Raw genomic sequence first — 27,880 nt, 5'->3', positions numbered from 1 at the left:
GATTTTCAGGGCTATCGATTTTCAACTCTTCACAATGGTTTTATTTCTTTGGTACTGCAATTCCTGTTATTTCCCTGAATAGGTCCCCTTAATTTAGTTTCTCTTGGGCAGTGATATCTAAACATGTTTATATTATGAGTAGTTAGGACTTGTGTATTCCTACTGACTACTCCATTTTATAATGGCCAAATTCTCTCGTCTTACATCATTAGCTTATTCAGTTTTGCACATAGCTCTGAGTTCAGTTCTGCTTCCAGCAGCGATTTCTCTATTACCACTTTGTTCTACTGAGATTAAATCAGAGTCTACTGCTTAAATCTCTAATTCTGAACAGATCTGAACAGATCTAGCATTCTGTCCAGCATAGCTGAACAGATCTAGCTAGCATTTTTTATCTAGCATAAAAAAAATTTAAAAAATTTTTTAATGTTTATTTCTGAGAGACAGAGCATGAGTGGGGGAGGGGCAGAGAGAGAGGGAGACACAGAATCAGAAGCAGGCTCCAGGCTCCAAGCTGTCAGCACAGAGCCAGATGTGGGGCTCGAACTCACAGACCACCAGATCATAACCTGAGCCGAAGCTGGATGCTCAACCGACTGAGCCACCCAGGTGCCCCATCTAGCATTCACTTCTATCAGCTTCTATCAACATCTTTCACCCCTTATTTAGACACATTAAATTTTGCATTTCTTGTTACGTGGTGTCTGAACCTATGAATAAATGTGGAAACCTGGGGAGAGGGATACCTGGGAAGGGGGACGTGTGAGAGTGCACCTCAAATGCAGCACAGCACCCCTATAACAAAAGAATGGTTCCTGGCTTTTCTGAGTGACAGAGATAACATCTCTAAGACATCCTATCTCAGATAAAGGGTCATGCAATGTTTTCTTACCTTATGTCATAAGCAACTGAATTGTACTGGCCCTGTAGTTAATACTTCCACATTTGAGCAATAGGTTATCTACCAGTTAAGTTTCAAGTTTTGTGTTTTTTTCCTGTGGTTTCCTAGGGACTTTACAGGGAGTCAAGATGCTGTTTCATAGCTAGCTAGCCAATTTCCATTCAAACCAAAGTGTAAGTAAATGTTTTGAAGTCAGTGAAAATACAAAGTTAAATATACAGTATGATTTCATGCACATAAAAATGTACAAAAAAAGACTAGAAAGGATGAAGAGTTTTCTTGAATCTTTCATATATTTTATAATGGCTATGTATAATATTAATAGAAAAAGTAAATACACTTTAATTTTAAATACATAGGCATCCTCCTAAGGATTTCTTCTTGAAGCAAATGCTTCTTAGTGGGAGTTAGGGAAAACTATAAACGTTTCTTGGGATTACTTGGGTTATTTATAGAATTTTCTTCCCAGCAGCATTTATTGGGCTTAAAGTTAAGCTTTGATTAAAGCGGTTAACTAAATGAACATAATTATAAGCTTTCCTGTCCGTGATTATTGTGAAGATGTGAATTTGGATCAAATCCCTTATAATACTCATGGCATTTATGAGGTTTCTCTCCTGTGTGGACTCTTTGATGAATTCGAAGAGCTGAGCTATGACCAAAACCCTTGCCGCACTTAGCACATTGATAAGGCTTCTCTCCCGTGTGGACCCTCTGATGGATGTGAAGATTAGAGCTGTGACTAAAGCCCTTTCCACAATCATCACATTTATAGGGCTTTTCTCCTGTGTGGACTCTCTGATGAATGAGAAGATGTGAACGCTGACTGAATCCCTTACCACACTGTTCGCATTTATAGGGTTTCTCTCCAGTGTGTACTCTTTGATGAGTGTGAAGCTTTGAACTCTTGCTGAAGCCCTTCCCACATTCATGACAAGTATAGGGTTTCTCCCCTGTATGGACCCTCTGATGAATGCGAAGATCAGAGCTGTGACTAAAGTCCTTCCCACAGTCATCACATTTGTAAGGCTTCTCTCCTGTGTGTACTCTCTGATGAATCTGGAGATTTGAGCGCTGGGTAAAGCCCTTACCACAGTCATCACATTTATAGGACTTCTCTCCTGTGTGGACTAACTGATGAATTCGAAGATTTGAGCTCTGACTGAAGCCCTTACCACACTCATCACACTTATATGGTTTCTCTCCTGTGTGGACTCTCTGATGAACGTGAAGCACTGAACTCCGACTAAAACTCTTACCACACTGATCGCACTTAAAAGGCTTCTCTCCTATGTGAAGTCTCTGGTGAATGTGAAGTAATGAATTTCTACTGAGGTCCTTACCACACTCAAATTTATAGAGTTTCTCTTCTGTATGGACTCTTTGATGATTGTGAAGGCTAGAGATCTGACTGAAGCTCTTACCACACATGTGGCATATATAAGAAACCTCCCCTGTGCAGACTCTCTGATGAAAGTGAACACCTAAGCTCTGACTGAAGTTACCATCAACTTCATCACATCCATACAGCTTCTTACCTATGTGAATTCTTGGATGTCTATATAGGTCTGATCTCTGAGAGAAGCATGCTGTGCTGATGGAGCACTGATAGAACTTTTCTCCAAGTTGATTTCTCTTGTGGAGAACACACTGCGAGTTCCAATAATAAATTTCTTTGCATTTATTACATCCACAGTATTTCTCTTCCATAGAGTCTTTCAGTAAGTCATGTTGATATATCTCCCCAATGTACTCTGGACGGGCTTCCCCTGTTGAGACACAAGAATGCTGAACTATGAGCTTCTGTTCTTTTTCCATAGAGAGATTTTTCTTAGATATGCCAAGATGGCATCTGCTTCCTTGAAAACCATGTGACTCATTCATGTAGATTTCTCTAGCATAGTCTTGAGGGGTGTGTTTTGTTTCTAAGGACTGCCAGGGTATAAACTTTGTATATTTTAAGTTCCTGGGACTTCTGCCTTCAAAAGTCAGCTCATAGTTCCCATACCCTGGAACTTGCGTGGAGAGTATCAACCATTCCTGATGGTGGGAAAGGTCTTGTTGCTTGAGGTCTTTGGAATCTATTCCTTGGATGGTTTCCACATAGCTTCTATTCTTATATATCTGAGTGCTGGCACTCCTCCAGCCTTGCCAGCAGGGATGATTTTCATGTTCTAAATATCTGAATCTTTCTTCTTGGGGTTTGTAACTCTCTTTCCAGTTTCCTAGAAGAATAAGCAGATTATCCAGTGGTGAGATGAAGGTGGTGTTAAAAAATTTCCAAGTATCTCACTCACCTCCAGAAATATATGTGTATCCAGAAAGAAGGATTAGGACTTAGGATTTAGGTCTGAAATTCATGTGTTTGTTTATTCATATGTGAATCCCTTCATTCACTTATTCATTCAATCCATAGATGTATCCTAAGCATCTACTACTACCACGTACTGTTAGAAATCAAAAAATAAGGCTGACTGCTTCATGGAAATCATCTTAAAAACAGATTTAATTAGATTACTCTATTTGGGCATTGTTATGAGAAATAAAATATTTCTATTTTTCTATTCTAGCAGAGTGTGATAGATTGTGTGAAAAAATGGCTGTATTAATTCTGTACCTCTGCGTGTTCCCCTTCCATGCTGACTTTAGCTGGGCTATACAATTTGCTTTCTTTACTGGGACAATAGCAAAAGTGATACAAGCAGACTTGAAAGTGCTTGTACACTGGGGCTTGTCCTCTCTCTTGCTGGTTTTGAAAATTCTGTGACCACCAATATGTAAACAAGCCTGGGCTAGCCTGCTTGAAGAAAGATGTATGGTCAACACATCTCCATTATCCCTACTGATATCGACCTACTGCCAGACATGTGAGTCAGACTGTCCAGCCTCATTTTAGACCATCCAGCCCCAGTCAAATCACTCTATGATAGAAGTTCCATCTAACCAATGAGAATCATGGAAAATAATAAGGTTTGTTTTAAGTCACTAGTTTGAAGTAGTTTGTTATATAGCAAAAGCTAACTTGTACAAATAGTATGAAGAGAGAACAAATTTAGAACCACACAGAATGAATTATGTGTGGAGATCTGTATTTTAAGTGAATTCCAGAAAATAAATAAGAATAATCACAAATACCTATCAATACATAGCCTGGGTGTCTTAGAAGATGTCTTGCTCTATCTTCTATCTGTCATCTGATTTAAGACCCATTTCTGAGGATACTTCTCCTATCTCAATACAATACCTAGACAAAGAACCAAAATACTCAACAAAACTGGTCCCAGAAGAAACTAACTCTATTACCTAACAGCTGGGATAACTTTACCTACTGACATGACATTTGTGTAGTTCTCCCACATGACCTCTCTGTAGAGCTTTTTTTGAGAAGAATCCAGGAATTTCCACTCCTCCCAAGTGAAAATAACAGTCACATCTTCAAATGTTACTGCCATCTGGTCAAAGATCAGATTTTCCAGGAAGAAGAGATCTAAATGAGAAGATGGACAAAGCAATAGCCATTCAGCACGTAATGTAAGTAACAAAGCAAATAAAAAAATAAAGAACTTTAATAATGAAGAAAAACAAGAACGGTAAGAGGAGACATAACAATAGCGGATGGCTAAATAATGTATCCAGTCACTGAAGCCGGATACCCGGCTTTCCATCTTAAGAAACATTTATATAGCATCTGTCTGCTAACCACTGGGCTAAGTACTTCACATATTATTTTAAGTAGTCCTCACAGTGACCCTCTCGTAGATACGATTATCATCCCTATTTTAAAAATTAGTAAATAATAGTTGAAAAACCTTAAGTCAATTCCCCCTAACCCTTTTTATTCTGGAAATGTTCATCTTCCTGCTCCAATCTGGGCTGGCTATTCTTTTTAGTGCTCCATTTTCAAGATTATATGATTCTTCCTCATTTGTGAATTACTCCATTAATTGGGAGGCACAGGCCCAAATTAGTTCAATCAAGTTTATGAATGGTAAGTCCACGGCCACTGAAAAAAGCAAAGGTGAGACACAGACAAGGTTTTCAAGATACACTTTTGGTTTAAAGGAGAATCTCCAAGCATGGTTACACTGCATGTTTGAAGTCCTTGTCATCATTCACGTGGCTGGGTATTAATTCTAGAGCAAAAAGAATTTTTCTCAGAATCGTTTCACCGTTCATAAGCCTTCATTGTTGTTTCTAAGACTTTTTGTTTGTTTAATTCCTTTGCAACCAACTTTTTCTTTCTTTTCTGGAAATACTTTAGGATCCTCTTTTTTGACTGACCCTCTGCTTCCAATGTTAAAGATGTATCCTCAGCTTCCCTGAAGTTCACAGGGCTCATCAAATCCTTCTTATGCTTATTCCCCTGTGGAGCATTCCAGGATGGAATGTCTTTAGCCCTATGCAGCTCTTCCCACTGTTGCTCCTGTTGCCTTCCAAGTTACTGTTGAAATTTCTCATTTGCTAATGGCTCTTTACTTCATCATTTTTTTTTTAGTTTTTTATCATCATGCAGTTTTAGAAAGAAGAGATAAATGTATGTATTCAGACTGCCTAAAAATACTTCTCTTAGTGGAAAGAACAGCTCATAAGTTGGTTATGTGACACATTTCTTTGATGACATATTCTCAATTCTAAAATTCAATTAAAAATGTTTAGTAAATACTACAATAAAGAAAATACATACTTTTAATGGAGGAAAACTAGAATATCATGACCATCAAGTCATTATAATCATAGCAGTTAAATACCAAAGGTTATGTGAAAAGGGCTGTTATCTCATTTACTATGACAACAATCCTAGAAGGTATAATTATCAACACTAAAGGAATAAGGAAACCAACATTTAAATTTCTTTTTTCTGATGTTTATTTATTTTTGAGGGAGGGGGGGAGGGCAGAGAGAGAGGGAGACTGAGGATTCAAAGCAGGCTCTGTCCTGAGATTGGAGGGCCCTAACACTGGGCTCGAACTCATGGATCATCATGACCTAAACCAAAGTCAGATGCTTAGCCAGCCAACTGAGCCACCCAGGTGCCCCAGAAACCAACATTTAGCAAGATTAAGTAACTTGTATAAGGTCATTCAGTTGCAAAATAGTGGTTTTTAAACCCAGGCCTACTGTAAAAGAAGTAAAACACAACTTGGTGAAGGGTTGTAAATCAAGATTTCCATGTACATCCTTATTGTGTTAACAAAAGGACAGAAGGAAGATGTATTGAAATATTCAAGGATTTAAAGTATACCACCCAGGTACTGTTTTCCAAAAAACCTACATGAAAATCCATGCGTCAACAATGAAATATTAACCACAAATAAGAACTCAAGAATGAGAAAATTCAATACTGTTCATTTTTAAATGTTTATAACATAAATGTTAAAAATGTAAAATATAATAAGTCTATGGGACGCCTGGGTGGGTCAGTCAGTTGAGCGTCCAACTTTTGATTTCAGCACAGGTCACAATCTCGCAGTTTGTGAGTTTGAGCCCCTCATCGGACTACATGGTGCACAGCCTGCTTGGGATTCTCTCTCTATCCCTCTCTTTCTGAGCCTCCCTGCTCTCTCTCTCTCTCAAAGTGAATAAAATAGACTTAAAAAAAATATAGTAAGTCTATTTTAACATAAACAAATGAATATACATAGATATCTGGCTAGCTAGCTAGACGAAATAAGTAAATTGGGATGCTCAGAAGCCCAGACTACAGGAGTGAAAACTGGAATTAGAACAGAAAATAAATGAACCCACTGGTTCCTTATTTTGTAAAAAGTACAGAAAAGTAAAACTCGGTCTGTTGGCCTGTTGTTATTGGCTTTGATTATTTTTAAAAATGTTTAAGAATTGCTTTAAAAAATACACTAGAGATTCAGAGTTTAGTCACTCTTACTGAAAACAAATTCATAAAATTTTCATTAATTCTGAATAATAATAAAAAATAAAAACTGAAAGTCTACCCTCCCTAAATAAGTTGAGAAGTAACCAGGATAGTTTTTACTGTGTCCTTTCTGACCTTTATTCATTCATACACACAAACATACATACACACCCCACTGAAATTTTCTCTTAACAAAGACATGACAATTCTGGTTTGCATTTCTCATGTAATATATAATGTACAACTTCACACTTCAGTACATATATACGTCCATCTTATTTGTGGTAGTTTTAAAATATGTCCACAAATTATATGATTCCCTTCCCTCCAAGAAGTGTTCCCGACCCCTTGAAAGTGGACTGGACTTAGGGACTCACTTCTGAGGAATATTACATAAAAAAACAGAAGGGGAAGAAGACATGGTATGCAACTTTCAAGACTAGCTCTTAAGGGCACTGCAGCTTCCTCCTTGCCCTTTTTCTTAGATCACTCTCTCTTGAAGAAGCTACCTTCTATGTGGTGAAAATACTTAGGAGCCTTGAACAGAACATGTGGCAAGAAATTGAGGCTTCTGTCCTCAGTGTGAAATGAGGCATTCTGCCAACAGCCACATGAGTGAAACATCTTAGCAGAAGATCCTCCGGCCCCAGTGAAGCCTCCCAATAACTGCAGTCCTGCTGACAGCTTGACTGCAGCCCCGTGCGAGACCCTGGGTTGGGACCACACAGCTATGCTGCTCCCAGATTCCTGACCCTTAGAAACTGAGTGACATGAAAAAATGTGTGTTATTTTAAACTGCAATAAATAAATAACATACTATTGTTCTACCAAGCATTCTGTTAGCGGTTAATTACTATTACAGTCAAATTGTTTTAGAAAAGAGAAAGTGAAAATTGCTAGCTCATTATGTGGCTAGTGTAATCTTGACTCCAGGAGCAGATAAAGACAGTATCAAAAAGTAATTGTAAAATTACAATCCCATTTGTAAATTTTATAAATCTATAAAAATCCTAAATAAAGTATTAACTAATTGAATTCAGGAATATATTAAAAATATGAATCATGATTACGCATGGTTTATTACAGGAAGGAAGGACAGTTCAACATGATAGAGAAAATCTATCAACATAATTCACTATATTAATAGACTATAGAAGAAAACCATAATTAGCTGATGCAGAAAAATCATGTGATAAAGTTCATAATGTTCAACACCTATATATGATCTTTAAAAACTTTCAACGGGGGCAAGGGGGGCGCGCCTGGGTGGCTCAGTCGGTTGGTTGAGCTTTCGACTTTGGCTCAGGTCATGATCTCACGGTCCGTGAGTTTAAGCCCCGCATCGGGCTCTGTGGGACAGCTCAGAGCCTGGAGCCTGCTTCAGATTCTGAGTCTCTCTCTCTGCCCCTCCCAACTCACGCTCTCTCTATCTCAAACATAAACATTAAAAAAAAAAATTTAAAACTTTCAGCAAGGGCGCCAGGGTGGCTCAGTTGGTTAAGCCTCCAACTCTTGATTTCAGCTCAGGTCATGATCTCGTGGTTTGTGAGTTCAAGCCCCATATTGGGCTCTGCACTGTCAGAGCTTGGGATTCTCTCTCTGTCTCTTGTTCTGCCCCCCTCCCCTGCTCATGCTATCTCTGTCTCTGTCTCTCAAAATAGGCAAATAAACTTTTAAAAAAATTTAATAAAAATAAAAAACAAAGTAAAATAAACACTTTTAGCAAAGTAGAAATAAACTCCCTAAATTGGTAAAGGTTACATATTAGGAACCTTCATCAAAATCAGAACTTGAATGTAGAATCTTTGTATGTGTTCCTTTTATTATGGTAAACAAGAATGACTACCATTACTGTTGCTTTCAACATAGTACCAAAGGTCTGACAAATACTATAAGAAAATGAAACAAGAGGCATAAGAATTAGAAGTAAAAACAAAAAAAAGTAATTATTTGCATATGTTATTGAAATCTATGTAGAAAAATGAACAGTATTCAAATAAACCACAAACTAAATAGAGACCTCAGCAAAATTACCAGATACAATAAAATGACAGCATAATTGTATCAGCAATCAACTACTAGAAAATAGAGGGTATAGGGGTACCTGGGTGGCTCAGTAGGTTAAGCATCCAACTTCAGCTCAGGTCATGATCTAGAAGTTTGTGAGTTCGAGCCCGCATTGGGCTCTGTGTTGACAGCTTGGAGCCTAGAGCCTGCTTCAGATTCTGTGTCTCCCTCTCTCACTGCCCCTCCCCCGCTCGTGCTCGCTGGTTCTCTCAAAAATAAATAAACATTAAAAAAAAATAGTATCATTCACAAAAAAGCAAAACAAAAACAAAAAACCACTATCTTAACCAAGAACATAAAGAAATCTTTGAAGAAAATTTTTAAATTCCAATAAACAGAAAGAAGATGATCTAAATAAAGAAGAAGCATACTTCCATGTTCTTGGATGGGTTGAATTAAATTCAATATACCCCCAAATTTCCAGCTGGATTTTTTAAGGAACACAATATACTTTTTCCCCTAAAATTTACAGGGAAGGAAAAGAAGTCTATAAAGACTTAAGTAAACCAAGCAGGAAGACTTGCCCTACCAGATAGTGACATACCACAAAACTACAACATTAAATCAAAACTGAAAAAAGACCAGTAGAACAGCATGGAAGACTCAGAGACTGTGTTTGTTTATATGTGAAAACACATTAACAATAAAGATGGCATTAAACATAAAAGAGGAGAGAATGGATTATTTACTATATGGTGTTGTGAAAACTGATTAACTATATGAGAAAACATAAACATGGATTCCAACTTAGTATCATATACAATGTAAACACTAGATAGATTTAAAAAGGGAAATCAATAAAATGGTGGAACTGAAAAACATTTACTATTATGAAATGAATCCAAGAGCCAGTTCTTTGGAAGAAAAATATTAACAATAAAATAGATAAATTACCAGATAGCTAGCCAAAGGGGGAAAAAAGGAGTGAGCATAAATAGAAAAAAGTTAGAATTGACATTGGGGAAGTAGGAACAGATACAAATTTAACTGAATGTGGGGCGCCTGGGTGGCTCAGTCGGTTAAGTGTCCGACTCTCAGTTTCAGCTCAGGTCATGATCTCACAGTTTCGTGGGTTCGAGCCTTGCATCAGACTCTGTGCTGGCAGTGCACAGCCTGCTTGGGATTCTCTCTCTCTCTCTTTCTCTCTCTGCCCCTCCCCCACTCATGCTGTCTCTGTCTCTCTCAAAACAAATAAACTTGAAAACTTAAAATTAACTGAATGTTAGGTGGGCACTTTCTACAGCTCTTTTAAAAATTAATCTTAATAGAAATAGGAAATATATTTTTTTCCTAGAAAACCATTCAACAAGTCCTAAAGAAAAAACACCTGAACAGATCAGCTATATGAAAGAAATTGCTCAAGTTACCAAAGAACTATAGCCTTCAAAAATAACTGGCCCAAATGTTTTCTAACATAAATTCTCTCAAATTTTCAAGGAACAGAATATTCAAAGTTATTAAATTATTCCAAATCATATAGAAAAACTATCAAAACTTTTAAGACATTGAGGAAAACACTGAGACAGTAAAAGTCATAAAACTATAGATCTACACTGTGTTACTAATGAATATTGATATAAACTTCAAGGATAAAGTAACATATAAGGCTAATAAAATCCAGCAACACCTATATTTATAACATACTGCCATACTGCCAGTATTATCTTATTTTTTTACAGTTTCCCTGGAATTCAGGAATGGCTTGGCTGGGCAGTTCTAGTTCAGATCCCTCAGGAGATTGTTGAGTTGTCGACAGGAGCAGCAATTACTTTTTTTTAGAGGCTTGCTTGATTCGGCTGGAGGATTCATTTTCAGGGTGGATCACTCACAAGGCTGGCAGGCTGGTTGTGACTGTTGATGGAAGATCTTAGTTTCTTTGCATTTGTTCACATGGCCTAGGCTACCTCTCAATGTAGAGGCAAGCAAAAGCTGTGTCCTTTCTATGACTTAGCTTTGGAAGTCACAAGCATCACTTCTGCAGTACTCCACTGATTGAGGTAATCATAAACCCCAGCCAGATTTGAGAAGAGGGGACACAGATCCTACTTTTTGGTGGTAAGAGTGTTAAGTCACATCGTAAGATGAGCATGAAGAGTCCAATATGTTACCGGTGTGGTCATCTTTAGAAAATGCAGACGTAATCTGCTACAATATCAAAGCAAATTGTAGCATGACAGAATGGTGCTTTATTCCAAAAGGTAAACAAAGGAAGGCCCAAATGAAGAAAATGTTAACTATAAACTGTCATAACAATGTTAAATAAGAAAATCCATATATTTTAATCAGTGCCAAAAAGGTACTTCTTAAAATTCGGTATGGATCCTTCATTTAAAACTACAAACAAATCAAGTTAGCAAAATAAAAATAAAGACATGCAAATATATCTCAAATCCAAAAGTAAAACATTAAAGGTATACCCAATAAGACTGGAAACTTGACAGAGATACTGCAAATTCACTATATTTAAACCACTGATGAAACCACTTCCCAAAGCAAGTAGAGGGTATGGTATATGGGAAACCAAAGAAAATCAACTGAAAATTATTAGTAATTATAAGGGAAGTCAATTCTAATACTAGGTTTGTACCCTAGAAAACAAACACATGTATGCCAGAAGATACATACAACAAGTTTTTCAGTATATCAAAAAGACTGGAAGCAAAACAAAAGGCCCAACAACAGTAGGATGGATAAATAAGTTGTTGGTCATACTGTGAAAGCATACACAACAGTTAAAAAAAACTTTAGGTACATGAATCAACATGGATACACTGTAAAAATCTAACATTATACTAAAGAAGCTATTCACAGAATAGTTATATAGAGTCCATTTATATAAAACTAAAAAAAAATAGGTAAGGAATAATAAACATAACATTTAAGATAGCAGTTGCCTCTCTAGGAAAAGGAGGGAATGAAATTGTGGGGTTAGCAGGGTGGCTTTTAAAAGTATTTGCTGGTCTAGGGGCCCCTGGGTGGCTCAGTCAGTTAAGCGCGTCTAACTTCGGCTCAGGTCATGATCTCGAGGTTTGTGTGTTCAAGCCCCGCATCGGGTTCTGTGCTGACAGCTCAGAGACTGGAGACTGTTTCAGATTCTGTGTCTCCCTCTCTCTGCCCCTTCCCCACTTGCAATCTGTTTCTCTGACTCAAAAACAAACAAACATTAAAAAAAATTAAAAGTATTTTCTGGTCTAGATGGTAGGCATTCATGTTATTATATTTTAATTTATACATACATGTTTTAGTATGTTCTTTTGCATGTATGAATGCATCACAATAAAAGTTCAAATTAAGTAACCATGTGAAGTTCAGACATATAGTCATTAAAAGTTATTTGTAAAATGACATTTACAATACCAATTAAAAAATAAAATTCCTGGGATGCCTGGCTGACTTAGCTGGTTAAGTGTCTGACTCTTGATTTTAGCTCAGGTCATGATCTCGTGGTTTGTAAGTTTAAGCCCAGCACCAGGCTCTGTGCTGACAGTATAGAGCCTGCTTGGGATTCTGTCTCCCTTTCTCTGCCCCTCCCCTGCTCACAATCTCTCTCTCTCTCAAAAATAAATAAACAAAAACATTAAAAAAATATAAATTCCTAAAAGCTTAACAAAAATACTTAGTACCTAGATAAATGTAGCTTTTAAATTTAGAAAGCACTCCTCAATCTTAGGTAGGAGAAATAAACATAATTTTGTTCTCATTAAACGTATCTACATTTTCAATGATACTTACAGGTTTGGGGGTGGGTCTGAGAAACTGATTTTCAAATACTTTTGTGGGAGAAAGAAAAACCATTATTAAAAAGAAATGACACCCAAAAAACAAATAATCCAGTGAAGAAATGGGCAAAAGACATGAATAGACACTTTTCTAAAGAAGACATCCAGATGGCTAAAAGACACATGAAAACATGCTCAACATCACTCACCATCAGGGAAATACAAATCAAAAACCATAATCAGTTACCACCTCACACCTGTCACAGAGGCTAAAACTAACAACTCAGGCAACAACAGATGTTGGCGAGGATGCGGAAAAAGAGGATCCCTTTTGCACTGCTGGTGGGAATGCAAACTGGAACAGCCACTCTGGAGACGAGTGTGGAGGTTCCTCAAAAAATTAAAAACAGAACTACCCTACAACCCAGCAATTGCACTACTAGATATTTATCCAAAGGATACAGTAGTGCTGTTTCAAACCGGCACCTGCACCCAAATGTTTATAGCAGCACTATCAACAATAGCCAAAGTATGGAAAGAGTCCAAATGACCATCAATAGATAAATGGATAAAGAAGATGTGGTGTGTGTGTGTGTATGTGTGTGTGCACATGCATGTGTGTGTGTGTGTGTATGTGTATAATGGAATATTACCTGACAATCAAAAAGAATGAAATCTTGCCATTTGCAACTACATGAATGGAACTAGAGTTTATTGTGCTAAGCAAAATTAGAGAAAGACAAATATCATATGACTTCACTCATATATGGAATTTAAGATACAAAACATATGAACATAAAGGAAAAGAAGCAAAAGTAATATAAAATCAGGGAGAGGGACAAAACATAAGAGACTCTTAAATATAGAGAACAAACTGAGGGTTGCTGGAGGAAGTGTGGGTGGAGGGATGGGCTAAATGGGCAAGGAGCATTAGGGAGTACACTTGTTGGGATGAGCATTGCATATTATACGTAGGGGATGAATCACTGGATTCTACTCCTGAAATCATTATTGCACTATATCATAACTGACTTGGATGTAAAGTTAAAAAAAAAAAAAAAGAAGAATTAAAACAAAAAAATGAGAGGAGACTAACCCAGTGGCATATTAAAACTCTGTAACTCTGTAATTATAACACCATGAGGTTGACACAGGAATAGACAAGATCAATACAAAAGAATAGAAATCTGGAAATGGACCCAAATATAGCAGAGAATTCAAACATGATAAAGGTAATATCAAATTTGTGGGGATAAGATGGCTTATATATGGTGCTGGGATATCTGACTAGCCATTGGCCAAAAAAATATATTAAACTAGATTCCCTGCTCAATTCTTATGTTTTAGCGACTAGAAATAGTTGTACATTATATTGTAAATAATAACTAACATAATAGCAACCAATTCTTATTGATTCTATTTGTCCACCACTGTGCTGGGTTTTACATATTTGACCTTATTTAACCTTCTTAACCCTACTAAGTTCTATTTCCCCACTTCAGAGATGAGAAACTGGTTAGGTAATGCAATCTAATTCACATAACTCAGAAGTGGCAGAAGCATGAAACAAGCTTAGATAGTGGACCCAGAGCCTGTATTTTGACCAATATGCTATATTAAAAAAAACATACTGAAAGGTTAATATATTCAATATCTAAAACTTATAAGTAACTTTTACTTCCTTTTTTCCCAAAATGGGCTATCTTCCTTCCTTTTATCCTTAAATGAGGAAAAAGAAAGGCTAAATTCCTCTTCATTGCCCATTAAACGCACTATATATATACAGGAACAAAATTAAATACACGTCGATAGCAGAATTGAGAGATGGGTCCATGAAACAGGACAGCCCCAAAAGTGATCTGTGTGTACAACTGTGTATGTGTGTGTATATGTAATGAAGTTGGTAATTTGGTATATAAACAAGTAGCACTACAACCAATGGAGAAAGTAAACGTTGTAAGAAAAATAAGAAAGTGGGAGGTGGGAAAGAATGTTTAAGTTCTATCATTTCTCACACCAAAATAAATACCTGAAAGGCTTCAGAGTTAAACTTTTAAAATATTTGAAACTATAAAAAAATAATTGAGGAAAATGAAAGTAATTATGTATTAGATTTGAGGGTGAAGAAGAGCTCTCAGAGCATAAAACTGTATTAATGAAAAGAAATAAGATTTCACTCTATACAGATTTGAAACTTTCATGAATAAGTCCCAAAAGGCAAATGACAAAAGGGAGAAATATAGCAATTAGCAAATGGTTTGTATCTTTTACATACAAAGAATACTTTTCATCAAATAGAAACAAAAAATTCAGTAGGAAAAAAAAGTAATGCATGTCAAGAGGCATACATTATTTATGTCAAAGAAAGAATGCAAATGACCAGTAAATGCATGTAAAAAATGGTCAACCTTTCTAAAGATTAAAGGGATGCAATTAAAGGCAAAATCTTAAATACTCAAAGCTGGTAAAGGTTCAGAGAGAGAGGATCTTTCATCAAATGGTTACAGAAGTTAATTCATGTAGTATTTCTAAAAAAGAACTTAAGTTTTTCAAAAGCCTAAAATATAGACATTATATTCTTTGGCTCTGTTATCCTATTTCTCCAAGCGTATTTTGAAAGACATAAAGAGAGATACACTTAATAAATTATGTATAAAAATATTTAATAGAAAATGTTTATAAACAGCAAAATATTGAGAATTACTTTAACTTTTCCCCAAAAAAGAAAATTTAAATAAAGTACATATAGCTGGAAGGGAACATATATACCTAGAGTACAGTACACATACCTGGAATGGAATAATAGATAGTCTTAAAAACTCATGTTACCAAAAGACATTTGAAAAAAGTTCAATTATATGTTAAATGAAAAAAATTATACAAAAACTGGCCATCCATAATTCAACAAATATTCAATGAGTGCTTACTACATGCCACGCACAGTTCTATGTACTGAAAATGTTCTCTGCCTTCATGGAGCCCATTTCTCATGTTCAAATTTTTTTTATATATACTAATCTACATATATGCATGTTAGATTACCTATGTGTCTACTTTTGTACGTATGTGTACATATTAGTGTTTTTACAGATTAGTATGTATTTGTATCAAATATTATATAAAAGACTATAAGTAAATAGATCCAAATGTCAGTAATGGCTGCCTCTGGTTGATGTGCAGGGGACTGAGTGGTGCACAAGAATAAGTAACCAATTAAACAAAAATAGCATAGCTTTCCACAATGTGACCTCACCTTATACATGCATACTTAGGTTCTACTGTAACTAGCTCTGTTTTCTTAGTTTTCCCCTCAGTTTCTGCCTGAGACTCAATGATGATCTTCCCATCTAGAATACTACCTTCCTGTTCATGATGATTTTTTCAAATCTGAGTTTCTATTCCTGTCTTTTAAGTGCCACTCATTCTAACACGTTAATGTTTGCTAACTTGAGAAATTATTATTGACCTCATATGGTTTATCTCCTCAGTGTTCAGAAAAAAATTCTTATATTTCTTGATCTCAGAGCATCAAGAACGGTACAAATTTTACAGTAGACCTGAATGACTGGCTGAATAAATGAGTAAATGTTGGGAAAAGACACTGGGTGGGAATAGGAGGTTTGGAAGTTTCTCAGCCAAGTGAGGAACATTTTCTACTCTGGTTCATCCATCCCCACTGCCACTTCCACTATTCCCACCACCTATGGATAATTCCAGGGGTATTTTATAAATAAGAAAAGACATTCCTACTCACCTGGGATCAGACTATGAAGAAAATAGTGAACATTGCTTCCTCCTTTATGCTCCTCTTTTAGGGAAGGGTGGAGTTTTGAGGAGTCTGAGCTGAGGGAGAAGAAAGGAGGAATGAAAGACTGGGCATGCCTTGCAATCATCCCCACATACTAACTGGGTGTGACCCCCAAACCTCCTAGAAAGAGGCCAGAAAGAACATAAGAACGTTTCTGTTCCTTTTCAAGGGCCAGATAGGAGAGTTATGAGAATTGGAACCAGGACTTAATTTCTGAACCTTTAAAAACTTCAAAGGTACAATTCTTGTTTGGGCATGAAAACAGAATTTGATCTCACAGTCCCTCCAGGGATGCAGATGCTCTCTAATGTAATTTAACCTCTCTGAGCCCCAAGGCTTTCCTTATTAATTATTAACAAAAATAGTAAAATAATAGAAATAGGGCACTTATTTTCTATTCTTAAAGTATTTTTCTTATTTTGTTCAGTAAAGTAGAAAGATAATTCCATTGCTCTTCTCTACTTGATACACAGAAATACTGGATTTACTATCAGAGTTCCTAGAATCTTACAGAACGGTCCCAGATCTAGCGTTCCCTGGACCTCATCAGTCTCTGTCACTAACCACTTGTAGAACTTTGAAAATGACCAAACTTCTAGACCTCCCAGGGCCTCACTTTCCTCACCTGTAAAATGGGGGCATGAGCCTTTGCTACCCGGGTCCTGCCTTGGTGATCACAGGTCCCTGGGGAAAATGATAAACAGTTAAGAGCCCTCTTTCTCTAGAAAGAAAAAAAAAAAACGATTCGTGGACGGCCCGAGAGCAGCATAGCTTTGGGCTCTCCCAACGCGCCACGGGCTGCCCGAGTGTTTTTGGATTCAGACACACAAATGGTTCTCAAGGAGCGGGATCTGCTCGCATCAGGGCCACCGATCTGCGTGGCCTCTGCTTCTGCAGCGCAGATGCGCGCGGCCTCCGTTCCACGTCCAGACCCCCGACCCCAGCTCCGCCCCAACACCTTCCAGTCCCAAGCACCCCGGTCCCGGGGTCAAAGCTGCCTCTGTCCTCCTCTCTTCTTCCCCTCAGTCGGTTTTAATTTGGGGAGGGCGACTGTGAAGGACCCACCTACACTGGTGTCTTCGGGATTTCTAAGCCGGGAGCCGCTTCTCGGCCCCACACCCTCCCTTTTCTGCCACTTTTTCTTCAGCCACAGCTCTCCCCGCTTCTGGCTCGGTGCTCCCGACAATCCGCGTCACTAGTGGAACCTCTGAGGGGGAACAGGACCGGCCAAAACAGTCCGTCTACACAAACAATGGCCGCAGCCCCGCTAGACCGAAAAGGAAGCCCCGGGCCTCCAAATAGACACTCGGAGTGTTTCCATGGAGACGGGAGGGGCGGGGCGGGAAAGGAAAGGAAAACGCCGGAGAACGTGGCTCCTGATTGGACAGAAGGCCCGGGACTCAGTTCGGCGGTCTGTCGCAGGCGTTCGGGCACCGGAGACCTGAGTTCTCCGAACTCTGAGTGGAGAATAGGACCGAATCACCGCCCGCCCCCCCGTCCCGATGCTAACGAAATAGGGCTACTCTAGGTGCTTTTAGGGACTCTGGAAAGGGGGGGGGGGGGCTGGGGATTCATGGAATGGAGAGGCCAGCCTCGAAGAATTCTGGGACCCTCACAACCCGCCAGTGCGGAACTTCCCAACAGGAACCTGGGGAAACCCTTGCTGTCACTTCGCCTTTGGGGGAGAGAGGTGGTTGCTCCCGCTGTCCTGAGCCCTCGGCAGAATAGGCACCCCACTAGCTCTGGCCCGAGCATTGTCCTTAAACTCCAGGTTGGAGTCGCGTAGCCACAAAGAGGACCTTTTAAATTCCAGGTTACGGTTGCCCAGGATCCGCTTGGCTTCTGCTGACTCGGTAGAGGGGTCGCGCTTTCCTCCTTCCTCCCTCTTCTCTTTCTGCCAAGTCCCGGGCTCTCTGGAGACTCCTGGCAGAGAGGAGAAAGACAAGGTGGGGACCCAGGCGGAGCCGTGGGAAGGAGCTCTAGAAAGAGATCCAATCACCTGCTCTTCTATTATCTTGTTCAATGTTCTCTTAGGAAAATATTTTCATTTCCTTAGGCGCTTCTCCTCAAACTTGGGCTGGATCAGTAGTATTCAAATATTGGTCAAGGAACGTTTTTTAGGGTAGTCTTTAAAAGCAAGGGACTCGTTGGATTCTATTCTGACCACACCACCCACTCAGGATGTGATCTTGGCTGAATAACAACCTTTTTGTGTCATCATTAAAATAGGCAGCATAATAATTTTTTTTACCGGCTTGTTGTTAGAATTAACTGAGTTAGTGTCGTCAAAATGCTTAAACTGGTCCCTGGCACATAGGAAGTACTCTATAAATGTTAACTATGTATTTACAGTTCAACGTTTAGCAGAAGTGGGTGGTCCAGGGCCTACCCGTCTGGCCTCCACTAGGAAATGAACACCTGAATTTCTTATGACTCCCAAGATCACCTTTTGAAAATCACTGTGTGGACCCCCTCTGGCTTACCCATTCAGGGGTTATATGGCACAGAGCTTAAGAGCTTGGGTTTTGCTGTCTAAAAGAACTGACTTTAAACTCCATGGTTTTACCCATTAAGTGATGTTGGGCAAGTTATTTAATCTTTCACCCCCAGTTTTCTCCTGTGTAAGATGAAAACTTTAATAAGATTTTAGTTAAGATCCTGAATGCATAGACACTGACCAGTAAGAGCGAGCACTGAGGTGGGCTGCTCTCCCACACTGCTTCCAACTGGTAGAGTATTAGTCCTGATTGTTAAGGAATAGTGGGATAATCCATGCAATTTGCTTTTCAGCATTCCTGGCACATAAAAACATCAAATGTTAGCTGGCAATGTCACTCTTTATAGTCTCATTTTTAAAATGCACTTTTAGGGGCCCCTGGGTGGCTCAGTTGGTTAAGGGTTTGACTTTGGCTCAGGTCATGATTTCACAATTCGTGGGTTCAAGCCCTGCGTTGGGCTCTGTACTGACAGCTCAGAGTCTGGAGCCTGCTTCAGATTCTGTATCTCCCTCTCTCCGCCCTTCCCCTGCTCACACTCTGTGTGTGTGTGTCTCTCTCTCAAAAATAAACATTAAACAATTGAAAAAACAAAAGGATTCAGAGTCTGTATCACTCAGGTCCCCTCCATCTGAAGAAACAGTTCAAGAAAGCACTCTAAACAAATAGCAAATAAAGATGGAAATAAATCGGAAAAATTATGGGAAAGGAAACAGAGGAATTCATGATGTAAAATAAATATGAACCTAAAGTAACATATAATGCAATATATTATCAACCCATGTGCTTAAGGTGAATGGACTGAATTTTCTTATATAAAGGGAGAGACAGACTGGGTCAAGCAACAAAATCCAGGCATATGCTGTTTACAATAAACACCTGTGAGGTTGGTCAAAAAGCTACCAGGCAAACAAAAAGCACAAATTTCAGTATTACAGAAAACTAATTGAAAGTTCAGAATCAAAGAGATGGTTCTTATACATTGATAAAAGGCACAATTTATGAGGAAGCATAATAGTATCAAACCTGCTAAATACATAAGGCAAAAATTTATAAATTCTGAGGACTTGATAAATACAATTCTGTGGGAAAATTCAGTACATTTGTGTCAGAATTAGATCTAGGAGAGAAAAGATAAGGTCCTACAGAAATTGAGTAGTATAATTAAAAATCTTGATTTAAGAGGCATATAGAAACTTCTTTCCCTAGTGTCCATAGAAAATTAACAAAAATGAATTATGAGCTTTGTCGTCCTCATCATAGATGATGCATGTGCTTTTAATTGCCTTTATTATTTTCCCACCTTATTAGTGCAGTTTTACTAAGAATAGTGTCTCTCCTTCCAGCTGCAGGGGCATGAGGAGACATGTTAACATTTTTTCTAAGATGCTTTTTTGCTAGTAGTTATTAAGAAGTTTTGCATTTTCCATTTTATTATTGTGCACTTTAAGACAAAGAAGCCCCCAAAAATTAAACTGTAGCAAAATAGAGAAACAACAAAGCCGAATTATCTTTAATGATAATGCAATAAAGGCAAGTGATGCTCTTCCTCACAAAGGTGGCTTTTCATGACAAGGCTAAACCAAAAGGGAAAAGAAACAAAAAGGGTTGCACTGAAATGTATGACACTGGGGTGCCTGTGTGGCTCAGTCGGTTAAGCATGGGACTCCTGATTTCACCTCAGGTCATGATCTCATGGTTTGTGAGTTCAAGCCCCAAATGGGTCTCTGCACTGACAGTGCAGAGCCTGCTTGGGATTCTTTCTTTCCCTCTCTCCATGCTCCACCCACCTCTCAAAATAAATAAATTAACTTTAAAAAAATCTTTAAAATGTATGTATATTATACTTAAGTGCTTATGTAAAATTAAATACATCAGGTATATGTAAATTAAATGAAAATGGGGGGAAAAAAGTCGAATTCACTTTTACTAAGGCACAGTTTGGGACCCTCAGCTTCTGAAACTTATTTTAACCATCTCAGTTTATTTTCCATGTATAAATGTGTTCTATTTAATGGTTTTATAAGCATGTTGGAAATGGTTTTGGAACCTAAACCTGTAACACTCCTAGCTTCTCCTAAGATGTATGTACTTGCGAACTTTGGATGTTTTATTCCCAGCTAGAAAAGGTCCAGAAAACTGCGAGGCACGAAGTAGGTGCTCAGTAATTATATGGTTTACTGGATGGGTGAGTAAAGTGATGCTGCGTATTGGGGGTCATCCTGTCTGGGAAAGGTCGTCTGCAGCCAGGGTCCAACTCTCAGACCCACCTGGCGCACGTGTTCTTGGTTAACCGGAAAGGGAAGGAGTCACGCGCCCGCACGGCTGCTGCGCTCAGAGGACCCTAATCGCACACTATCCTCTGGGAGGAGCTGTGCCTGCCAGGCGAGTCTGAGGCTCCTGTGGGGCGTGGGCGCGTGGGCGCAGTGCCCCCTCCGCCAGCCAATGGGAAAAGGGGCTCACCGGCCCGGCGAAGAAGTGTGCGCGCCTGGCGCAGCCCTCCACGTGTTTGCTCCAGCACGCAGCTGCGTAGGGACCTCGCGCATAAAAAGTCCGAGTGAGCTCCCATTTCGCATCAAGCAGCAGGTACGTGTTGAGGCGTTTTTTTCACTTTTTGCCTTCCCTCTTTGGCTCGTGGCTTTCAGCACTGGGATTTAACCTGCTCTTGACCCCCTCTGTGACCCAAGGTATGGAATGACCCTCCTCTTCCCCGACGGTGTATTGCCCGTTCTAAACTAGCATGTTAGGTCTTGTGAGGGCCTTTTCAGCGCCCATATTCTTAGGGAAGACAGGGAAGGGAATGGAGACCCCGACCCGTGGTCCAGAAGGAGGAACCATCAGACCCCTCGGGTAGAGAACGCGGTGGGCCTATGGACGCGGGCCGGACCACCGAGAGAGACCACTTGCCCCTTGCGAGGCCGCGGTCACCCCAACCCCAGTGGGTACGTGGGTAAGGAGTCCGCTTCGGGTGGGGACCTTGTGTGGTCCTTAACTCGCGTGCAGCACCTGTTTCTTAACAGGTCAGGTGGTAGGATTATGCTCACTTTCGTCATACCTGGTAAATAAAGGCACTCCTCTCACATCCCATCCCGGGAGCAGGTGTTTGGCCTTCAATCTGGAAATAATCTCTCCACCTGAGCTCTGCCGTTTTTCCTCTACTTTGTGCTCACTCTCAGCCCTTCATCCTACTGAAGGTGAAACAGCCAAAAACTTTACAGACCCTGTGCTCCACGCTACCGGTTTCTCTCTCTCCTCCTTACTAGCAAAATTCTAGAAAGAATAGTGCATGCTTGCTCCCTGTACCAGTCACATCTACCCATAGTAGTGAGATTTTAAATAACTCCCAACCCTTGTCCCCTAGCAGTGACTTAAAATTGCCCTCTCTACAGTGGTTACCAGTGAGCTCCCACCTGCCAAGTTCAAGTGCAGTCGATGGGCATTCATTTCTTCATCTCTTTGGGATTTGACAAATTGATGTTGCCTTCCTTTTACCTTTCGGTTTATTTAAGGAATGTATTCTGATAAAAATTGTCACAAATTGTCTTAAACCCAAAACGCAACCATGGTTAATATTTTGGCATATTTTCTTTGTTTTTATGCAGAGGTTTTGTTTGAATTACTTAGATCTAATACTGATTGCCTTACCATATGCTTTTAACCCAGCACGTGTTGCTTGTTGCTGCACAAAGAGGTCATTTTAAGGACTGAAAAATCAAGTGTGTGCCATATTTTTAACGCATTTGTTTCATTAATCATAATTTTAATTTGACAATTATTTACTTTTTTAAAAAATACCTTTATGCATAAAACTTTATTTCTATAATTGGGATTCTTTCCATTGGATAATTTCCCAGAGAGAGGTTACTGATTGAAAACTCATGCAGTGTTTTTAAAGTTCTTCCTAGTTGCGGACATGCAGCTTTCCAAGGGTATAGCTATTAACATACTGACAGATACAGCTGCAGTTGATTCTCATCATCATGTTGTTTTGGTTTTTTAAAGTTAAATATTTTTGCCATTTTGATAATTGTGAAATGTCATTGGTATGTATTAGTTTTGATATCTGCTTAAGTTTGAACATTTTCTGAAATACTTGTTAGCTATTTACCTCTTTCCCCCCTGTATGAATAGCCCATTAGCAATAATTTGTTTTTAGTGCTTTTCCTATTTGTATTTGTATTATGTTTTAGTGCATAACCTATTTGTATTATGTCTTTCTGGTAATATTAACCTTTTTATGTAAAGTATTTCTTTTTTAAGTTTGTTTATTTATTTAGAGAAAGTGCACATGTACCTATGAAAGCAGGGTAGGGGCAGAGAGCGAGAATCCCACGCTGTCAGTGCGGAGCCCTATCTGGGGCTCAGACTCACAAACCTGGAGATCATGACCCGAGCGGAAATCAAGAGTCAGATGCTTAACCACCTGAGCTACCCAGGAACCCCTGAACCTTTTAAAAATAACCATATTCTAGTGTGAACTATAGTTCACATGGGAGACAGCATTAAACGTATGTGTGCAGCTTAGTGAGTCATCCATGTAGACCCATAGGAAGCCAAGGAAAAGAACTTACCAGAATCCAAACACCTCGAGGGCATGTCCCTGATCACCAACACCTCCCTAACTGAAGAGGTAGTGTTAGATCTACTTTTATAGATAGTTACCTCCTTACCCCAGCCCATGTAAAAAGTATGGTTTTAACACCTATACGTGCAACCATAAACAGTACAGTTTTTTTTTTAAGCTTTGATTTTCTATAAATGGAATTACATGGTACTTAATCTTTCTGGGACTGGCTTCATTCACTGATGATATTTGTGAGATTCATCCTAGTGACAGGGAGCTGCATATCATATGTGTTCATTGCTGTATAGGATTTCATGGTATGAATTTACCACAGTTTATTTATTGGTTCTATAGATGGGCTCCTGGATCTTTCTAGTACTTGGGAATTACAATCAATGCTGCTGTGGCTATTCTTAAATATCTCTTAGTGTTTGTGCACCCATGTTTCTGTTGGGTGTATTCTGAGGACAGTAATTATAGGCCATAGGGGATGCAGATCTCCAATTAAAAAAATATAACCATTTTATTTAGAAATAGTTTCAGATTTACAGAAAGAGTTCTTACATACTCCTCACCCAATTTCCCCTATTTTAATGTCTTGTGTTACTATTGTGTATTTGAAACCACTAAGGCAATCAATGAAGACTATCAACTAAGTCACACTGAATTCAGATTTCACTACTGTTTCACAGTACTTTTTCTGTTCTTGGGTCTTTTCCAGGATATTGTATTACATATGGTCATCTTGTCTCCTTTGGTCTGTGACAGTTTCTAAGTCTCCCCCCCCCCCCCCCCCCCCGTGCCCTTTTTTTTTTTTTTTTTTTTTTGATAACCTTGACAGTTTTGAGAACTACCGATCAGGTATTTTGTAACATGTCATTTTGGGTTTGTCCGATGTTTGCCTCATGTGTAGACTGGGATTTGGGGTTTAGGGGAGGAATATGACAGTGGTGATGTACCATTTTCCTCACATCATTATCAGTGGTACATACTATTAACAATGACCTATGACTGATTATATTAACCTTGATCACCAGGCTGAGACAGTGTTGATCAGGTTTCCCCACTTAGCAAATCACTACGCATAGTCCACACTCCTGGGTAGGAGGGGAACGGGGTTAAGATCTACTTCCTGGAGGAGGGAATATCTACATAAAATATTAAATTTTGAATTCTTTAAGAGATTTGTCTCTTTCCCTTCATTCATTCATTCATTCATTCATTCATTCATGGATAGCCATATGGACTCCTGGATATTTGCTTTCTGCTTTGGGTTATAATAATATAGTATGTTATTTTGGCCAGTGGGAGCTCTTTCCAGTTGGCTTCTATGTCCTTTTGATCTACTCCATCCTTTTTTCCTTTCTGGCACTATGAGCTCTAGGCTTCTTTTATATATTCCCAGCCCCAACCCTAGAACCTGCAGTTCCTTCAAGGAGCCCTGGTTCCTTTTATTGGAGAACAGTATTAGAACCAAGATCTGAGTCTGGGTGCATAGCTACAATTTTAATAGTTCATGTCAACAGTTCTGAAGTGGTTTTACTGATTTACACTCCAACTCTATTTGCTGAATTTCCTATAAAGTTTTTGCTGTTGGGGTGCCTGGGTGGTTCAATTGGTTAAGCACGGGACTCGATTTTGGCTCAGGTCATGATCTCACAATCATGAGACTGAGCCCCGTGTCTGGCTCTGCACTTGGCGTGAGGCCTGCTTGAGATTCTCTCTCTCCCTCTCTCTCTGCCCCTCTCCTGCTTGCACTCTCACTCTCTTTTTTGTTTTTTCATTTGCCATTTGTATTTGAATTCTTATGGACAAGAGGTTTTAACTTCAACATAGCTAACTATATCTCCTAATATTCATGCTGGTTCGCAATCATTTCCCTTATTGTGCCCAAGCTGGTAAGTCCCCCTTCTCCTAAGCTATAATGAATATTCTCTATTTTTCCTCCTCTGGTCTGAAGTATTAATGGCTTACTGATTTACTCTAGATTAGTTCTGTGAGGATGCTAATTAATCGTTTCTGAATGGTTTACCAGTTGTCCTAATCTGCACTGGAATGCTTCCCTTTTCAATTATAGTATTCCTTCTATTATACATTAAAATCTTTTGAGATGGTCTTTTCCTGAGTTATCTACTCTGCTTCTGATTTGTTTATTATGGTAGCATCCTAGAGAAGGACTGATTGAGTTACATACTCAGCAGTAGAGGGTAAGGCTTTGGAAATGGTTTCAGTTGGGGGCAGTTTGCTGCCCTGAGGACCTTTGGCAATGTCTGAAGACACTTTGTCACAACTATGGGAGATTGAAGGTTCTAATAACATCTAGAGTCCTGCAGTGCTGCTAAACATTATATAGTGCACCTAAGTGTCACTCAATGAAGAATTTTCTAGCCAACAATGTTAGTAGTGGTGAGATTGAGAAACTCCATTCCTTATGGCGATTCCATAAGGGCAACCAAGAAAGAAAATCAGGCCAGAGTATATGAAAAGGGTGGGAATATCCTATTTTCTAGATGAAGTGTCACTTCCCCCAGACCTTCTCATCTCTACCCTTTCTAGAAAAGAATCCCTCCTTCCTTTGTGTTCTAGAGTCCTATTAGAGCTCAGAAGATTGCCATTGCATATTTAGAGGTTCCTCTTCCTGTAGCCCAGTGTTCAGCACAGAATCCAGTATCACAGAATATGGCCACACAGATTGCATTTAACCCTGAATCCCCCATGCCTAGAAAAATAGAGTGAAATTAAAAGGAAGGGGTACCTAGTAGAAGGAGAATGACCTTTGTAGTTTGATTGGCTACTTGTCAACTCTTTAACCTGGGAAAGTTTCTTAATTTCTGAATCCTTGATTCTATAAAATGTGGATAAAAACCAAACCTTCAGGACTATTTTTAAGACTAAAGAACATTTTCATAACCTATACACAATAGATCCTCAATAAATGTCATTGTTAACATGTGAGGAATGAATATTTTGAACAAACAGGCTTTAATTATAAAGAGCAAAAATTTATATCAATAAATTTGCAAATTGAAATCCTCTTAGACCATGGATTCCCATTTTAGTTCAGAACATGTTGGAATTTATGAATGCCTTCACACAAGAGGAGCAACACCAGACAGCATCTGTTTTCCAAACAAAGGAAGACCACAAAACAAGGAAAAAGAACAATTCCTTCAAGAACAGCATAAAACCTTTGGGAAGGAGGCCAAAGTGTATGGTACTTTCTGTCAGAATTGCACATATCTTGTAGGAGTATAAATCCAATAAGATTCAGAACCATCTAGATCTTGGCTCACAGAGACACCTGGAAAGGCAAGAGGAAAAAAAAGTATCAGATTGTGAAAGTTAAGGGGAAAGAGAATACCAAGAAGGTTCTTATTATATGTATGGCACCCTGTAAGTTAGGTGCACGCAGTAACTTCTAATCTTTGCAGAGGTAGGTACTGTCATTTTTCTTCTAGATATGAAAGTTGAATCCAAAAATACCTGTTGGGTTTTGTAGCAAGATGGTAATTGGTAGGAGTTATCTCAGTGGAATTCTGGTGGCAAAAGTGAGATCACAGTGGATGGAGGAGGAATGATAGGTAAAGTATAGAAGACTCTGAAGAAGCTTGAGCGTGAAGATGAAGGGGATGTGGAGTAAAGGGAACATTTGTGTAAGGCTAGACTTGGGCATGTTTAAATGTTAGTGAGAAGAGCTGAGAGGTCAGGGAGACGTTAAGACAGGAGATCACTAATGAATTAAGTCCTTTAACAATTAGAAGCTGATGAGGTTCAGATCACCGGTGGAGCCAAGAGCTTTACAAAAGGAGAAAGAGCCCCTTTGTTACAAAAAGAAAAAGATTGGCCCAGGCACAGTGAAATCTGGAAATTTCTAGGCAGGACCCTAGGGTGTGTTCTGTGCCTCATTTCCCCTCCCCTACCATAGCTTTTCTGTCTTGGAGAAATCTCATTTATCCTTTGAAGTTTCCTCAGATTTACTCCTTTTTTTTTTTTTTGCTTCTTTAAAAAAAATTATTGTTGGAAACTGTTTTGGTACCATCCTAATCTGTAAACTAGAATATTCTCTGCAGTGCAGACACACACACACACACAAAAGGTGAGATCCTAAAACAACTGATGGCTCCCTCATTACTGTAGGATAAAGTCCTGATTTACTATGTAATTTTGAGGTAATTCAATTTTTGCTTAAGAAGTAAAATCCCCTTCTCCATTTTCCCCTATCCTTCTTTTCCAGGCCCATTAGCAAGAATAGGGGTAGGTATTATGGAAGACGGGAAAGATCTAGGTTTTCTGAATTTCTAGGCAATTCTGTCTGTACCACTTACTAGTTCTGACTCTCTAGCCAACTGCTGAAAAGGAGATAAGGCACTTGGAGACCTGGGTTAAGCGATTACCTGCAGGTGCCTGTGCTGAATAAAAAACTGAATAAGGCTCTTAAGTGGCTGATAAATAAG

The 27,880-nt window shown here is 38.9% G+C and overlaps 1 protein-coding gene across 3 annotated transcripts in view; it reads right to left on the bottom strand.

Annotated features, from left to right (window-relative positions):
* ZNF214 (zinc finger protein 214) overlaps nt 1-17,670 on the bottom strand; it is a 136,693-nt gene extending 119,023 nt beyond the window's left edge. Inside the window, exons 1-5 of one of the 3 annotated variants that reach the window (XR_014135301.1) lie at nt 17,433-17,670; nt 16,993-17,051; nt 16,314-16,402; nt 4,227-4,388; nt 559-3,126 (exon numbers count right to left, since the gene is read on the bottom strand). Coding sequence is in view for 1 of the 3 variants with exons in the window: in XM_060605880.3 (XP_060461863.3) it covers nt 1,430-3,126; nt 4,227-4,388; nt 16,314-16,402; nt 16,993-17,009 (1,965 nt within the window). In the remaining 2 variants the exon portion in view is untranslated. Of the gene's footprint in view, nt 1-453; nt 3,127-4,226; nt 4,389-16,313; nt 16,403-16,992; nt 17,052-17,432 lie in introns of those variants that run through there. The other 2 variants (XM_060605880.3, XR_014135302.1) reach the window with 2 other exon arrangements.
* Between the last annotated feature and the right edge of the window lie 10,210 nt (nt 17,671-27,880).

Source organism: Panthera onca, chromosome D1, assembly GCF_046562875.1.
Source record: "Panthera onca isolate mPanOnc1 chromosome D1, mPanOnc1 haplotype 2, whole genome shotgun sequence".
Lineage (NCBI taxonomy): Eukaryota > Metazoa > Chordata > Mammalia > Carnivora > Felidae > Panthera > Panthera onca.
This window is presented reverse-complemented; position numbering and strand designations above follow the sequence as displayed.